The sequence below is a fragment of the Rutidosis leptorrhynchoides genome, chromosome 8 (genome assembly GCF_046630445.1).
Source record: "Rutidosis leptorrhynchoides isolate AG116_Rl617_1_P2 chromosome 8, CSIRO_AGI_Rlap_v1, whole genome shotgun sequence".
NCBI classification, from domain to species: domain Eukaryota; kingdom Viridiplantae; phylum Streptophyta; class Magnoliopsida; order Asterales; family Asteraceae; genus Rutidosis; species Rutidosis leptorrhynchoides.
Genome location: NC_092340.1, coordinates 336,495,083 through 336,513,407, shown reverse-complemented (window position 1 = coordinate 336,513,407; position 18,325 = coordinate 336,495,083). Strand labels below are relative to the sequence as shown.

The 18,325-nt window shown below is 33.7% G+C and overlaps 1 protein-coding gene across 1 annotated transcript; it reads right to left on the bottom strand.

The window, feature by feature from the left end:
* Nucleotides 1-12,336: 12,336 nt before the first annotated feature.
* Nucleotides 12,337-16,824, bottom strand: LOC139862851 (probable galacturonosyltransferase 4). The gene is made up of 9 exons (XM_071851480.1): nt 16,610-16,824; nt 16,480-16,517; nt 16,213-16,254; nt 16,020-16,140; nt 15,763-15,890; nt 14,944-15,212; nt 14,381-14,738; nt 13,706-14,281; nt 12,337-13,229 (listed from the first exon to the last, which is right to left on the bottom strand). The coding sequence occupies exons 1-9, from the start codon at nt 16,716-16,718 to the stop codon at nt 12,954-12,956; spliced, it is 1,917 nt and encodes a 638-aa protein (XP_071707581.1). The 5' UTR covers nt 16,719-16,824; the 3' UTR covers nt 12,337-12,953.
* Nucleotides 16,825-18,325: the final 1,501 nt, after the last annotated feature.

Sequence of the window (18,325 nt, the reverse complement as noted above, 5' to 3'; positions counted from 1 at the left end):
CGTCGCAAAATTCTAAAGCACCTAAATCTTAGTCTAAAGAAAAAGTACTTAAGGAATTCTACGGCAAAGCCTAAAAATCTAGGAGTAAAAATAACTATAGCAAAAACTAAGTTTAAAATTAAAAATGAGCTAAAAATACAAATATTACGCTACAACGATTAACAAGGGACAAAATATAAAAATATACCAAAAAGTTGTAAAAAGTACAATTTTTATAAAAATATTATTTTTATATTATTTATTTAATAAAACTACAAATTTTACAATTTTATTAAAACTAATTTAACTAAAATACATAAATAAAAAGTAAAAGTAAAATTAAAACTAATAATAATAATAATAATTATTATAATTAGGTTAAATAATAATTATAATTAATAATATCCCGTAATTAATGCTCGATTAGGGCTTCCTTGTCGCCTGTCAGAAACCCTCCGCGAGTTGCGGCAATTATCGAAGAAAACCCCGCGAGTCGCGGGGTTCAGAAATTCTGTTGACAGGTTTGAAATTTTTACGCGTTTTCTTTATTTTTTTTTTTTTTTTATTTTCTGTTTTTTAAATAAATAAAAGATTTTAAAATAAAACTTATATTTTTATAAACTAAAATAGAAATAAAGAAACTTATAAAACTTAAATATTTAACAAAATCTTAAAAATACTAATATTTTTGTTTTTTTCTTTTTATATTTTCAAATAATTAAAACGTATTTTTACAAAAACGACTTTTAATAAAAGTAACTAAAAATCTTTTTTTTTTTTTTTTATATTAGCGTTGCGCTTCCGGCTTTTAAGATAGTTCCCCGGCAGCGGCGCCAAAAATAACTTGATGTGAAGCGAGGTGTATATAAAATAGTTTATATTTTACTAGGAAAAACTATTAAATACGATACAATTTTACACAAGATATTTATTTATTTATAGAATGGATATACTTAAACCTTGCTACAACACTTATAGGCAGTGTACCTAATCGTACAGTAGTGTAGTTTTTAGTAAGTCCGGTTCATTCCACAGGGAAATCTTTAAACAAAGCTCAACGCTATATTAGTTTACTTTTATAAAAATACAAATATATATATAAGTAATATTATTATTATAAAGGGGGGTTTTTTTACCGTTTAATGACCGGTTTGTCGATTTTAAAACTTTAGTCGCAGTTAAAACCTAATGTAAAATATAAAATAAATACAAGACTTAAATTAAAGCGTAAAGTAAATAACAATAATGAAATTGCGAATAATAAAATTGCAATAATTAAAAAGTACGATAATTAAAAGTGCGATTAAATAACAATAAATAAAAGTGCGATAATTAGAAGTGCAATTAAATATAAAATAAAGGAAATTAAATATGAAATAAAAGAATTATGCTTATTTAAACTTCCGTAATCATGATGTTTGACGTGTTGATTTTAGTTTTATGCCCATGGGTTAATTGTCCTTTGTCCTGGATTATTCAATATGTCCGTCTGGTTTTTGTCCATAACAGTCCATCAGTCATAAATATAAATTGCAAGTGTCCTTGTCAAATTATTATTATACCCGAAGTTAAATATTCCAACTAATTGGGGATTCGAATTGTAACAAGGTTTTAATACTTTGTTTAATGAATACACCAGGTTATCGACTGCGTGTAAACCAAGGTTTTACTACTTTGTTAACAATTACACCAATTACCCTTGAATGTAATTTCACCCCTGTTTTAATTATTCTAGTGGCTATTAATCCATTTCCGTGTCCGGTTAAATGAACGATTATTCGTACATATAAATACCCCGCCCATCGTGTCCGATCGAGTGTATATGGTAATTTATAGGGACGCCCAATTGTAAATCTTTATATTAACATTAACAAACTTTCATTTAGTTAAACAAATATAAAGCCCATTAATAGCCCATAGTCTAATTTCCACAAGTGTCGTTCTTTTGTCCAAACCCCAATTATGGTACAAAGCCCAATTACCCAATTTTAGTAATTAGCCCAACATCATGATTACTTCGTTTTAAATAAGCATAATAATAACTTAGCTACGAGACATTAATATAAAAAGGTTGAACATAACTTACAATGATTAAAAATAGCGTAGCGTTACACGGACAGAATTTCGACTTACACCCTTACAACATTCGCTAACATACCCTTATTATTAGGATTTAAAATTAAAATTAAAATTAAAATATAAATTATATATATATATTACGTATATATTGAGAGAGAGATGAAAATAAGATATGAAATTTGATCAGAATTCGGTTGGCTTTATAGCCAGAGTTGAAAATTGGGGCTCCGCGACTCGCGGCAAAATGCCCTTAAAACTCCGCGAGTCGCGGAGATGTATTTACAGCTCACACCCTTGGAGTTTCTTGCTGCCGACGGTTTTTAATATATATATATATATAATATTTATATAATTAATATAATTAATTATATATTATATTATATTTATATACATAGTTAACTTGTAATTTTTAGTCCGTTGCGTCGAGCATTAAGAGTTGACTCTAGTCCCGGTTCCGGATTTTCGAACGTCCTCGCGTACAATTTAATATCTTGTACTTTGCGTTTTGAATCTTGTACTTCTGTAATTTCGAGACGTTTCTTATCAATAATTGGAACCTTTTTGATTGTCTTTTGTTCTTTTGAGCTTTTTGGTCGTTTGCGTCTTCAATTCGTCGAATCTGTCTTTTGTCTTCACCTTTTATTATTTAAACGAATATCACTTGTAAATAGAACAATTGCAACTAAAAGCTTGTCTTTCTTGAGGAATAATGCTATGAAATATATGTTCGTTTTTAGCATTATCAGAGATCCTGGAAGTTTCATCATTCCTTGTCTGATGGGAGATTCTGTAATGTACAATGCATTAGCTGATTTAGGAGCAAGCATTAACCTTATGCCTCACTCCTTGTACTTAAAATTGAACTTAGGTGATTTAAAACCAACCAGGATGTGTATACGATTAGCTGATAGAACTTACAATTATCCTATTGGCATTGCTGAAAACCTACCAGTTAAAGTAAATCACTTAATCTTTCCTGCTGATTTCGTTGTTCTTGAAATGGAAGAAGATAGTAAGGTTCCCCTAATTCTAGGGCGTCCCTTTCTAAATACTGCAGACGCAATTGTGCGTGTAAAAGATAAAAATCTCAGCTTAGGTGTGGGGGAGGATAGAATTATATTGAACATAGATAAGGCTATGAAACACCCTATGTCTCCTGATGACGAATGTTTCCAAATAGACATTGTTGATTGTTATATTGAGGAAGAACTACAAGAACTATTAAATGTCGACACCTCAGATTTCACCCCGATAGGTGAAGGTGAAGATTTTGATGTCGATATAGAGTTAGAAAAGCTGTTGAAGGTAGTCACTGATGAAGAATACATAGAAGAAGAAATTCCAGGGGAAGATGAACCTTTTGAAGAAATTACCAATGGTAACAGGTTCCGGTTAAAATCTTCCTTGGAAGAACCACCCACCTTGGAACTTAAAGAACTCCCGGAACATTTGGAGTATGCTTATCTCCAAGGAACGTCACAATTACCAGTCATAATTTCATCAAAACTTTCCGATGACGAAAATGGTAGGTTAATGTCTATTTTAAAAACCCACAAAAAGGCAATTGCGTGGAAAACAACTGATATTCCAGGGATTAACCCTACTTATTGTACTCACAAAATTCTAATGGAAGAAGATTTTAAACCCGTGGTACAAAAGCAACGGAGGTTAAACCCTAACATGAAAGAAGTTGTCAAAAAGGAGGTTATCAAATTACTTGACACCTGGTTAATTTACCCTATATCCGATAGCCCATGGGTAAGTCCTGTACAAGTAGTACCCAAGAAAGGGGGTACGACTGTTATTCTAAATGATAAGAACGAACTCGTTCCTACGAGAACAGTCACTGGGTGGAGAGTCTGTATAGACTATCGTCGTCTAAACGACGCTACAAGGAAAGATCATTTCCCGCTATCATTTATCGACCAAATGCTAGAACGTTTGGCGGGAAAAGATTACTACTGTTTCCTTGATGGATTCTCCGGTTATTTTCAAATTCCAATTGATCCAAAAGACCAAGACAAGACCACATTTACTTGTCCATTTGGTACTTTTGCCTACCGACGAATGTCATTCGGATTATGCAATGCACCAGGCACCTTCCAAAGGTGTATGATGGCAATTTTTCATGACATGATTGAAGAAAGTATAGAAGTCTTTATGGACGATTTCTCTGTTTTTGGAGACTCCTTCAACTCATGTCTCTAAAACCTTGAACGAATGCTAATTCGTTGTGAAGAATCAAATCTTGTTTTAAACTGGGAGAAATGCCACTTCATGGTGAAGGAATGCATTGTTTTAAGACACAAGATTTCTCGAGCTGGAATAGAAGTAAACAAAGCTAAGATAGACGTTATTTCAAAACTTCCTCCTCCAACCAATGTTAAAGGAATTCGTAGTTTCCTTGGTCATGCGGGGTTCTATCGAAGATTCATAAAGGACTTTTCCAAAATCGCTCGACCCATGACTAAACTTCTTGAGAAAGACAGTACATTTGATTTCAACGACGAGTATCTAAATGATTTCTCCATTCTAAAAGAGAAACTTACTAATGCACCTATTATCGTATCACCCGACTGGTCCAAACCTTTCGAGCTAATGTGTGATGCTAGTGATTTTGCGCTGGGAGCTGTTTTAGGTCAACGTCAAGATAGCAAATTTCAACCAATATACTATGCAAGTAAAACACTTACAAGAGCTCAGTTGAATTACACAACTACTGAGAAGGAGCATCTTGCAGTAGTTTTTGCTTTCGATAAGTTCAGATCTTACCTAGTGTTATCTAAAACAATTGTTTATACCGATAATTCAGCCCTAAAGTACTTATTCAAGAAGCAAGATGCTAAGCCTAGACTAATTAGTTGGATTCTTCTCCTACAAGAATTCGACATTGAAATCAAGGATAAAAAGGGTGCTGAAAATCTCGCTGCGGATCACTTGTCCCGTCTTGAAAATCCTAACTTAGAAACACTCGACGAATCTGTTATTCACGATACTTTTCCAGACGAATTCCTTATGAAAATTAAAACGGAAGAAGAAATTCCATGGTTTGCGGACTTTGCCAATTATCTAGCCGCAGGAATTCTTGTTAAAAATCAAACTTATCTGCAAAAGAAGAAATTTTTTTCTAATCTGAAATTTTACTTCTGGGAAAGCCCTAATCTCTTTCGTATAGGAGCAGATCAAGTTATTCGTCGATGTGTATACGGTAAAGAAGCTCAACAAATTCTAGAGCACTGTCATCAAGGACCAGCTGGCGGACATTTCCGACCAAGCTATACAGCTAAGAAGGTCTTTGACTCAGGTTTTTACTGGCCAACTATTTTCAAAGATTCTTACAACATGGTGAAAACCTGTGACGCTTGTCAAAGATCCGAAAATATCTCCAAGAGAGACGAAATACCACAACAAAGCATCCTAGTATGCGAAGTATTTGACATTTGGGGTATTGACTTCATGGGTCCATTCCCTGCTTCTAATAAATGCAAATACATTCTCGTAGCAGTCGATTACGTTTCTAAATGGGCTGAAGCAAAAGCTTTACCTACTAACGATGCTCGAGTTGTTGTCAGCTTTCTCAAAAACCTTTTCTCACGATTCGGGCTTCCGAAAGCATTAATCAGTGATCGTGGAACTCATTTTACAAATCAATTACTCGAGAAAGTACTTAAAAAGTATGGAGTTAATCATCGTTTCTCAACTTCTTACCACCCTCAAACGAGTGGCCAAGTTGAAAACATAAATCGAGGTCTTAAACGAATTTTAGAAAGAACAGTTAAGAATAATCCAAAAATCTGGCATCAAAAGCTAGATGATGCGCTGTGGGCATTTAGAACCGCGTTTAAAATGCCCATTGGTACCACTCCTTTTCGATTAATATATGGTAAGGCGTGTCATCTACCTGTCGAGGTTGAACATAAGGCGTACTGGGCAATAAAAGAATGTAATACGGACCTTGTGGAAGCCGAAAAAAATCGATTCTTACAATTGCATGAATTAGACGAGCTAAGACTTCAAACATATGAAAACTCGAGATCTTACAAAGAGAGAACTAAGAAATGGTACGATGCTCGCTTAAAAGAGAAGAAAGCTTTTGAACCAGGAGACAAAGTTCTAGTTTTTCAATCACGTTTTAAGTTTTCACCTGGTAAACTTAAGTCCCGATGGAGGGGACCGTATGAAGTAAAACAAGCATTTCCATCTGGATACGTAGAATTATATGACAAAAATGGTGGTATTTTTAATGTGAATGGTCATAGACTTAAATTCTATTATGAAGGGTTCAACAACACTGAAAGAGATGACATCACATTCTACCCTAAGGACAAATAAATTCAGGGTAATTTTAGCTAACCACTCGCCTTCTTAAAACGTTTCAAATTATTTCAAGAGTGGAGCCCGATTGGTCTTTTCCGCTAGCAGACACTAAAGAACTAGTCTTCTCCCTCCATTCTGATTTTTTTTTAGTTTTGTATGAACTTAATATGCTTTTTAAATTTAAGGTTTGTGTGAATTTAAAAACAAAATTTACTTTATTTCATTAAGTTTAAAAAATTGATTTCTAAAATTCATCGTGAGTTGAAAACTAGGTTGTAGAACCGAAAATGCTTTACCCAAGGAAGGGGCGAAAAATTTTGTTATCATTATTTTAATATTATTGATCTAAAGTATGCCAAAAATATTATTTGAATGTGGGGTAATATACCAAACTTCAAAAATATGTATATATGTTTGTAGTTTATTTTATGTACTAATAAGGGTAAAAGACGCATTTTCAAAGACTGAAATTTAGTTCAGCAAAAGCAACCAATTTTTGGCAAAACATATGAAAAGATGACAGAAATTTTGGGATGAAGAACAAATCAACATCAATGGATTAAACGGAAAACTCGCAAGTTACGGCTTTTTAGCTAAAGAGGTTTTAACTCCCTTTCTATTCTAATTGCCCTCATGAATTTTATCTTGTCTAATTTCATTGCAAATGAGTGCATTGCATGATCTCAAGTGTGGGGAGGGGTTATAAATTCTCTCGGGTTTACACTAGGCTTATTTTCTAAATTTTGTGAAAATTTTAAAAAAAAAAATTAACTAAATGAATTCAAATCTTGTTTAATATGTTTATGAACGATAAAACTAGGTGCGGGTACCGAAATCATTGTTAACTTTAAAAAATGACATAAATTGAGAAACAACTAAAACGCTTGAATTTATTTATTATAAATAAAAAGACGCATGAAAAAAGCCAAGTGTGGGGAGATTTGTCAATATATATGAGCTGTTATCACATGTTTGTGCGAAGTTTATTGCAGGTACTTTTGCTTTGGGCTGTATAAATTTGTTTTAGCCAGTAAATTATAATATAAATATAAGAAAAGATGGATCTACATGATGAATCAATTCCATCATTAAAATGAAGTAAAGTCTTCAGAAAAAGAAACGCGCTTCTTGATTTAGGTCAGGAAGTTGTCGTCCAGACCAGTTGTAGAGTCTACGAAAAACCTTGAAAAGTTTTCTCAAAAATCAGCTGGAAATCCACGGACCTCAGCATCAAACAGGGTCACCATGTGGTCAGACTTATCCTAACCATGAGAGGATCTGTCTCGTAAAATGGGGAGGGCGCCGTGCAAATTAGCTTGATAAGACTAATGAATCAAACTCCCAGAAAGGATAATCTCCTTAAAGATTAAAAATCAGCATTTAAGCCTGATATTACTCAATCCTTGAGATTGACCTTAAAGATTGAGAATTACAAACTCATGGAATTCGATGATATCTAAACTCGAGCTTGAATGAGAAAATATTTTGATCAAATTAAAACCGATTTGTTTTCTGAAAACCTATTTTCAATGCGTTCATTACCACTGAACGTAAAATCCTGAGAATTCATCGGAATTCATTAGGTCACCTGAACCAAATCGGGTGTCAACCGTAAGAACAGTGGTTGCATAGCATGGTCAAAGACAGGACCTTGTGCCAGACCGAAAAATTATAGGGTGATCTTTACTATTTCTCCTACAAAGGATAGTAATTGCATCCGACACGTTGTGGACCATAATCAAATGCATGTCATTAGACATTGCCTTAACAGTTGCTTGTTCATCGCTTTCCTTTACAACCGGACGGTAGTTTACTGAAAGGTAATATACGGGGCAAGTATACTGGATGTGTTGTTTTCCTAATACAAGGTTAGCAAGTGGGTGACACAAAACCGCAAGTTTTGAGCTAAAATTTAGAAAATCTGGAACCCACACAACACCCAAAAAAACATTTTGCAACATCGATAAAGGGTTAAATCGGAAAACTTATCTAGGGTCAAAGCTAGATTGAATTTTCAAAAGATCAAATATTTTCATAAAGATCCAATTTTCTTAAAGGATCTAAATTTTCATAGTCATGTGGGACTGTAAACCACAGTCGTTACTATCATTGTTTATACCGCCGTACCAAAATCACTGATGTATAAAGTGTGAAAATAAAGAAGTGATTTGTGTGAAGTATGTTTTATTTCAAGTTCTATATTGCTTGAGGACAAGCAACGTTCAAGTGTAGGGATAATTGATATTGCTCAAAACAAACATATATTTAGTGGCAATATCGTTCCAAAATGTAATGTTTTTAATTGTAATTTCCTTATTTTTAGTTGTAATCGTTTAAATAAATAAGTGTGAAGACAAAAGACGGAGATCGCTCGAAAATGAAGATTTGAAGATGAAAACGAAGATTTGAAAGATGAAAATGTCCAAAACGCTCAAACGTACAAGTTACACTCCAAGTGGTTTAATTTATCGAAGAAAAATGTCTAAAAATTGACAAAAGTACAAGTCGCGGAAAGCAAAGTACACGATATTAAATTATAAGAAAATGCGTTCGAGAAACCGGAACCGAGACATAAACCGGGCGTAAATGTACGAGACAACGGAGCGAAAATTACAAGTCAACTATGCACAAGAATATAATATAATATATATATAATTAATATAAATTATATATATTATATATATATATAAAAATATGTCGACAAAGAAGAAAACAAAAAAATATGTGAGCTGGATCTGGCGGCCATGCGATAGCATGGGAAATAGGCATAAAACCCATGCGATCGCATGGGTTACTGTAGCAGGCCAAAATCCTATAAAAATGGCCTATAAAAATGCAGTTTGATCGAGAGTTTTATACACAATATTTTCATTTCTTCTCTGCATACTTATATTTATATTTATAATTATAATTTTAATTTAAGTTTATTTTAATAATAAGGTTATTGTAACGTTTAATTTACGGGTTTTAAATCAGAATTCTGTCCGTGTACCACTACGCTAATAATATCGCTTTTTACCGTTCCAACTCGCTGTAAGTCTCCACGTCCTAACTTTATTTTCACGTATCGTTATTATTTCTATTGTTATTATTATTATTATTATTATTATTATTATTATTATTATTATTATTGTTATTTTTATTGTTATCGTAATATTTATTATTATCGTCGTTATTATCGTTATTTATTATTTATTATTGTTATCGTTTATTATTATTATTATTGTCACCATGTCCACTTTATATAATTTATATTTTTACGCCGTTATAATGTCCAACTAAATATCCATAGTGGTAACTAAAATGTAGAACCTCTGGACAAATGGATTGAACCATATTATAATATTATGATGTAACTTTGACTATTTTTAATATTAAGTTTAATCACCAACCCATTGTTATATAATTTAATATTTTCACCCCTATCACATAATTTATTAAAATTAATAAGCGAAAGTGCATTGAATTTACATAAATTATGCTTCAACACCTCGGTGATCTAGACGAACATATGGACAAATTATTGACAACAATTTAGAAGTGTGATTCGGTGGTTTGGGTAATATTACAGTTTATATAATCGTGTAATTATAAAAAGGGTAAGACCGTTATAATTTTGGTTTTAACGAAAGTAAAAACTGGATTAAATCTCAATTTAAATAGTCGGGGTATAATTTAATTCGCTAAAACGAGATCTAAACGAAAGTGAGATTTAGTTTTAGTTAATTAAATCTTTATAAATCGAAAGATAAAATATAAGGATATATATTAAAACATCGTAATCGGACTTAAAAACAATCCATAAATCCAGAGGGGACATATTTTAGTAGCCACTACTTTACCTTATTTTAAATCTCTTCAATTTCACTTATTGCCATATCGTAAACTTTAATTACTTTTTACTATTTTGCTATATTTCCATGAAAAACCTTATTTCTTCTACTTTGTTAAATTAGTTTAAATTGTATTTTTATTGTCGTTAATTTAGTTATTTCGTTTTAGTTAAATCTAATTTCCGTTCAATTAAGTAGTAAACCCTAATCCAAAATCCCCCTTTTAAATAGATTAACTTTTAGCAATTAAAAAATCTTGAAAACTCCATCTCCCTGTGGAACGAACCGGATTTACCAAATAAACTATTACTATACGGATAGGACAAAGTTGCCTATATGTGTGAAATCAATCCGAAATCATAAGAATACCATATAATCACAAGCAATTCGTGTAATAAATTCAATCTAAATCCGATCAAAATAAAAGGACACGATCGAGCACATCACCAAGCTACCAAGAACCGATTTAATTAACATTACTCTTCCTCCAATTGATAACATGTTACATTTCCATCTTGAAAGTCTATCACGAAACTTTTGAATAATAGGCTTCCAATTTTGTATTAAGTTCATGTTGGCTCCCATTGGTAATCCAAGATAATTAAAAGGCATAATACCACGACTACATCCCAAGCGACTAGCAATTAAATCCAATTCCATATCATTCATTCCAACACCATACACACTTGACTTCAAAATATTAATCTTTAATCCAGAAGCAAGATAAAACGTGTTAAGAATACGCATAATATTATTCATAGACTCCTCGTCCCATTCAGAAACAATTAAAGCATCATCCGCATAAAATAAATGAGATACCTTATAGTTTGAATTACCAACAATTGCACCCTTAATATAATAGTTTTCCACCGCCAACTTTAAATCCATATGTAATCCCTCCATGATTAAAAGAAATAAGAAAGGACTAAGTGGATCGCCTTGTCTTAATCCACTTTTAATTCCGAATTCTTTCGTTGGACTACCGTTTATTAAAATCGAGGTGCGAGCCGATGATAAACACATTCGAATCCAACGTCTCCATGTATCACCAAAACCGAATTTAGATAACATGATATCTAAATATTTCCAATTTACCGAATCATAAGCCTTTTCAAAGTCTACCTTAAACATCATAAGTTTTTTGTTCTTTGATTTATACCAATCCATAACTTCACTTAACACCAACGGACCATCGAGAATTTGACGACCCGCTATAAATTCCGATTGTTCCGGACTTATAATCTTGTCTATTACCTTCGCTAACCGAATTGCAAGCAATTTTCCTACTACTTTATAAAAGACTCCAATCAACGAAATTGGACGAAAATCTTTTATGATAGTTGGATTATCCACTTTTGGAATCAATGTAATAAACGCGGATGAAGAACCATTCGGTAATTTAAAACTTGTAAAAGAAGTAGTAATCGAATTAACCAAATCTTCTTTTACCAAATCCGAATACGTTTTAATAAACAAGAATGTAAAACCATCAGGACCGGGAGCTTTTTCACCACCACATGTTCTAAAGTGATCAGTATAAAAACCAGACTGTTTGAAGTGTTACGATATCGATATGATCTCGATAACGATGCATTAAAAGTGGTATCATACTATCATATCCGGTTTGATACCAAAAACATAACAAAAGAATCCTTGAGTACATATTTTATACGTAATAAAAATCATAGATTATAAATATCAATGTATCTCAGATAAAACATTCATCATTACTCAAGCTACTAAAACTAACTGTGAATATGGCCGGCGCCATTTTGAGTGTTTCCGCTTTAAGTGTTTCGCAGTGTCATTTCACACTGTTCACCAGAGTCGATATAGAGTTGCTTTGTAATTGTTTTATTTTCACTAGTCAATATACTAAAATTATGATCAGCATGCTAGCGATTCTGTACTTCTTTACCAGAGACATCATAGCAGACCAATCAAATTGTTTACTACGGAGTATTATATTAATTACAGTAAAAGTACATAACAATAGGTCATGTAGAATCCAATCTTTTCATCAGTTTCTATTGTTATTTTTTATCCCCGATAAAACTGATAACGTTAAAATAGATCTGAAATAAGTACAACCCATACAAAAATAATACAAAACGAGCCCTAATCAAACTAAACAAAAATAACAAACAGTCTCATTAGTTTCATCCCGATTCATGACCCACAAATCTGGGGGTGCACAAAACTGACCCATTTGGTTCAGACTAGTAACAGCAACTGGCTATCCTCATAATAACGAATTTATTTGTCACTTGTACATTTCTAGCTAAAACAGAGGAAATCATATAGGATGGATGGAGTACATGCCAAAACCACATATTTCTTGTACAAAAGAATTCTCCACTTAAAACATACAAACTGATTAACACTAAACCAATATACAAAAATTGTATAATAAATTGCAACGCAAGTCTTCAACTTGTTTATATGGTTTCTTTCTCCACCATTTCGTTCAAAATAAGATTCAAGTACGATTCAATTGTCATCACACTCAGATGTGAAAAACGCCCGAAGTTAGGACACACATTGAACACTTTTTAACAAACATACATTTCTTGCTCATTTACACCTGTCTGTACTTCAGCTAGTACAGAACAACAAAATCAACATAATGTATGGTTGGCTTCTCTTTTGACCCAGGTCAAAGATGAAAACATGAGGAAACTAACCATTAACACTATGATCAATGAAAGAATATATACTACTTATTGATCCATAATCCTTGTTTACTCACGGACTCATATTGCAATCACGCATGTATGTCTGATCATAGTCCACAAACCTGTTCCAATACCCACGAAATTTGGGTATCCCTATCTCCAACCACGGTTTTAAATTCCCGTTGTAGTGAATAACCGCTGCTCGTTCAATCTCCCTTTGGCTGACACTCGGGTTATATCCGAGTCCAAGCACGTGCCATGACCTATCTAGTGGGTATACTCTTTTCCAAAATGTTATCAGTCCAGGTGGCAATGTCCCGAGTTTCCACAGTTGTCTGTCTTTATTCTGCAGACAAAAACATAACATAAAATCTTAGCTACTACCAGTAGTATGAAAATGACATGATATGATTCTTAAGGACTGTTGTAGAAGTCGGCCGACGCATTGGTTTGATGACTAACCTGTCGTGTTTCGCCCAAAAATGCCTAAAAAGTCGGTCAACACTAATAAGTCGGGTCAACGTCGGGTCAAAGTCGGGCCTGAGTGGTCAAAGTCAAAGTTAGGTCAAAATTTTAGTATTTTTAAAATTAGATATTGTACCCTAAATTTATTTTTGAAATAATTATGTTTTATGTTTGATAAATTTATGATTAATATAAGGGATATATTTTAATTTATTGATTACAAAAAGTCAACGTTGGTCAAAGCCCAAGTCGTCCCCATCTCGAGCAACTTGTCCCTCCAATGTCACGATCAACTCGTTCCCGACTCGCGACTATTAAACCTTGTTCTTAAGAGTAGTAATATAATGAACAACTTACCAAAGTTTGAAATGAGTGATAAACATCTGTGATGTTTTGCTTCTTCCATTCGTCTAAATCAAATACATTCATTCCATAGGCCCATCCACAAGCACGTGGATCAAAATTTTTGGCAATAATAGGATTTGAAAAGTTAAGATAACGGTCAAACCGGTGAAAGTTTTCACCACATGTCTCGACCGCACCTATCACCTTCCCCTTCAAATCGATGGACCAAAGACCACTCAGATCCTTCTGGACAACGACATCATCATCCAAGAACACAACTTTACTCAGCTTTGGAAAGATCTCTGGAAGGTAAAATCGTAGATGATTCATCATCGATAGATACTTCGGGTTGCGGAACTTCAGATTTGAATCAGACTCGGCCTTATGTGTTCTAAAATAATAATCAATCATGTTCTGAGAAGCCAACTGTTTGAGAACTGGGCTATAACTTGCATTCAGCCATGTAAACTCATCAATGTTCTGGACTTGTATTGTAGCTTTACTGGGTGGATTTGCAAGAAACCACATCCTCATTGCAGCGTAATTTAACTTGTCGGTAACGATGTGAAACACATGGTTTGACGGATGCTGAAACAGAGAACATGCTTTGATGTTAATAAATAAACTGTTGAGATACTACTATTAGACTACTAATAATGGGGGGAAAAGGCCCTGTAACATAATCACCTTCGCATTGGAAACAGTTGAGTTGACAACTACTGCTGTAGCTAAAACATTATCCGAGAACAACGCATAGTGGAACAGCTCAGGATCTTCTAGTTTTTCTTGATTCGGGAATTGTTGTGCCGAAGATTTCAACGAGTAGTATTCAGTTGAAAGGCGTAAGGGAAGACAATGGAGACCCTTGGGAACAGTTTTGGCAGTTAAGTGAGTCAAAAACAACGCCTGTTTCTGATGAACCCGCAATTGTTCTTCAGTTGAATGGATTATCGCACGGAGTTTTTTTACAACACCAGTACAGTCATCCTGTATTTGCTTTCCTTTCGCCAATGTTTGGTCCATTGCCTTCAGCTTGTCATTGGTACTAGAAATATAGCAAAAACAGCAGAGAAATTATAAACCAAAAAAGAAAAACGGACAAAATAATTATAGCATAACCAATAAGCCATTTCTTGCACGATATCGGAGTCCACTTCCCAAAATTTGCAGAAACTTGAGGTTTAACAAAGTTTTTAAAATACAGAAACTGAGACAGTTCTCTGAATGATATAAGTAAGGATGACGCTTACTTTCTTGGTAGATCTGAATCCTTGGTTGCATCACCAAGTGCTCTTTGGACCTCTTTCATACGTAACCGAAGCTCCCTATTGAATTGAGCATTAGTTCTAGTTGCTGACAGAGAAAGGTAAACTCTTGCCCTTATCAACTGATCCTTGAGATACCGAACGCGAGTATCTACCAAAACACGTTCATTGGGTTTCTCGTTTTTGGTTGTCACAGATTCCCTTTTACCGGCTTTCTGAGGAAGTTTGATAGACTTTCCATCTTGTTTTGCTTCCTAAACGATAAAGTTCCAACATTAGTTAAGTCCAGAAGCTGAATTTAGCCCTCGAACTGTGTTGTGCTACATAGATGTTTCTCGGAATTAGCAGTAATTTTGAGGAAACACAGTGAGTTTTATCCGTTCAAATGGAATGGATAGATCTGTAGATGCTATTAATTATCTGGCTCTTAACAATAGAATGCAGACATACAGTTACTGTACATGTAAACCAACCGCAACAAGTTTCTTCATATATATAAGTAACACGAAGGCAAAAAATTTACATACATTTGATTTGATTATATCAGATCAATCTAAAACTAAAGAAACATGTGATGCACAAAAAGTCGTTCTACTTGGAGCATTAAACAGATCAATCAATGTTAGTTATCAGAACGTATTAAACACGTAATGAGCATATGATTCACTTATAAAACACATTTAATAACAATGACCTACAGCTGGTGATAAACATATGCATAATTCAATGATTGACAGGTCAGACGAGGCATGAAAGTGACAGCACAGCAATATTTTGAAGGAAAAAAAATTACAGTAAGCTTACAGGTTTAGTAGATAACAGAGACGCGGAAACAATACGATCATTTTGAGGCCGTGATTCCAGCATGTCATTAGCAGTGACTTGCCTGATGATAGGATTGTCGTTTTGATCAGAGTCAAGTTCCTTAGATTCTGATAAAATGCCAAGGGGAATTTGGTTATAAAATAATTAAGCTAATAGAATACAAATATATAATATATAATATATAATTTCAAAATTAGGGTTAGGGTTAGGGTTAGGGTTAGGGTTAGAAAGAGGACCTTCATTAAGCTGTCTAGTTTTCCTGGAGCTATCAGTATCAGTAACAGTAGAAGATCTAGCGAAGTTATCCAAATAGACTTCACCTAATGGCTCTTTTTTTGCTGATTCAGATAATAATTCCTAAAATAATGTATTATATAATCATTAATCAATCATGATAGATTCATATAAACAAAAATAGTGATTGATTACCTGAGGAAGCAAATTAAGGCGATTGACATCTCGATTCAATGACTGAGAGCCAAAATTAGGAGGAAAAAAAAAACAAAAATAGTAATTAATGTACTCCGTATTAATAATTATTTAAGTTATGTAGCCAATGAGGCCTTGCTTCATTGGTATCCATGTTTCATGGATTCGAGAGTGACCCAGGTTCGAGTCTAACAACTAACAACTAACCTTGCCTTTCAAAAAAAAAAAAAAAAATTTAAGTTATGTAATAATTGAAGAGTGAATTACCACAAGTGTTGAAGGCTCCTGAATGAAATCATATGTAGCTGTAACAAAAGTTAAAAGTAATCACAAACGATTAGATAATTACAGTAGTTTGAAAAAGGAAAAAGGAGATCTGAGAGATGAGAATACTAACAAAAGGAAGAAAAGGTAGCGAGTCTGTCAGTAAAAAGAACAATGGGGGCGAGAACGGTGATGAAAAGTAAGATGAACACAGGTGTTCTTAGCCACCGTATCTTCTTCATCTTCAAAATAGGATTTGATTGTAGCAGCAGCAGGAGCTCACAGGAATTGAAGGACGTTAGAGATGCAGAGAGAGAAAGGAGGATAAATTATAAATCGTCGGCGATTAAATTTGGATGGATGTAGTGTAGCTACACCCTTGTTCACTCGTATGATTGCTCATTTTTATAATGTTTAATTTAAATTTAAATTGTTTATATTTCTATTTCTAACTCTAATAAAAGATGTAGATCGGTAGAGAAAATTAAACCATGCACTGTATATCTTTTTAAAACATACTAAACTCACTCAGTAAAATTAGATGTGTGTAAAATGTCTACACCAAACTAGGGATGGAATCGGGCCTGAGTAATCCCACCCGAACCTGATTAGAAAAACCCGTCCCAAAATCGTACCCGAACCCTAACTCGTCTGGTCCCCATTTAGTTACAAACTAGCGGTTAATCAGGTTTCCTCACGGGTATTCGATCCCCATTTATTTAAGAACTATTGGATAAATGAGTTATTCTACAGTTATTCGAGTCTTTTTTCGGGTATATGCGGGCCGGATAATCGGGTATACGGGCAGGATAATCTGGTAAACGGGTCGAGTAATCGGGTATACGGGCCGGCTATATGGACTCTGGTCTTTTTTCGGGTATGCGGAGCGGATAATCAGGTTTGTGTCTAAAACAAACCCGAACCCGCAAAAAATAACGTGTTTCGGGTTTTTTCGGGGTACGAGTTTTTTTGTCATCCCTACACCAAACAAATAAATTTTGTGAGAGGAACAAGTATCATCATATTGCGAATACTTGTCATCATCATACTTTATCAGGGTTTGTAAATACTTGTCAAAACTAAGATTCAAATCTACGCTCATTTTGACAAAAACTTCCACATAGTGACTTCAACTTCGAAGGAAACGGGTATCACTGATTATTTGAAATTTAAATTTTAATACATATTTAATAACTCACATTAGATGTCGTGTAATGGATTTGATGATGGATTTTTTATTGTCCTTTTTGATTAAAGAATACACGTTCTTATTGAGAATAAAAAACAATGATGATTTGTATAAACTGATCGTATTATGCTTTATTGATAATGCTTGAATTGGTTTTACAATGATACAATGAGGTTGTACTTATACACAAAGCCTCTAACGGCTACAAACTATCTAAGGCAAGGAGCCTAAGTAAATTTGGAAAGTGCTAGCTGTGAATTTCTGTAACGAGCTGTACATGAGAAGGGATATGATGTTAAACTGATCCCAAAACTTTATTTTTATTTTCTAACACTCCCCCCGCAAGTTAAATAGTGGGATTTCCAATATTTAACTTGAAGAGCACATCTTTGAAGAGTCTTCCATTGTGACGTCCTCCAGATAGGGCCTGAAAGAATAACGTCACTAAATATATCAAATCACAGTTGTATAAACGAGAACGACTTTATATGAGACGTTATATTGAGTTTTGCAGCGGAAGATAAATAGATTACATTATATTTAATGAACAACGCATTAAATGTCTTTAATTGATATGATATGAAATGAAGACTCCAAGCATGGCAAGCAATCATTATCAAAGCAGCAGATATACAGCGGAAGCAATATTTAAGTACCTGA

Bases quoted from the DNA above. Each gene is read 5' to 3' on its own strand.
- LOC139862851 (XM_071851480.1), bottom strand. From the start codon at position 16,718: ATGAAGAAGATACGGTGGCTAAGAACACCTGTGTTCATCTTACTTTTC. The intron at 14,739-14,943 runs GTAAGCGTCATC...CTATATTTCTAG, and splicing joins GATTCAGATCTACCAAGAAA to TACCAATGACAAGCTGAAGG. The intron at 13,230-13,705 runs GTAAGTTGTTCA...TTTTGTCTGCAG, and splicing joins ATCACTCATTTCAAACTTTG to AATAAAGACAGACAACTGTG.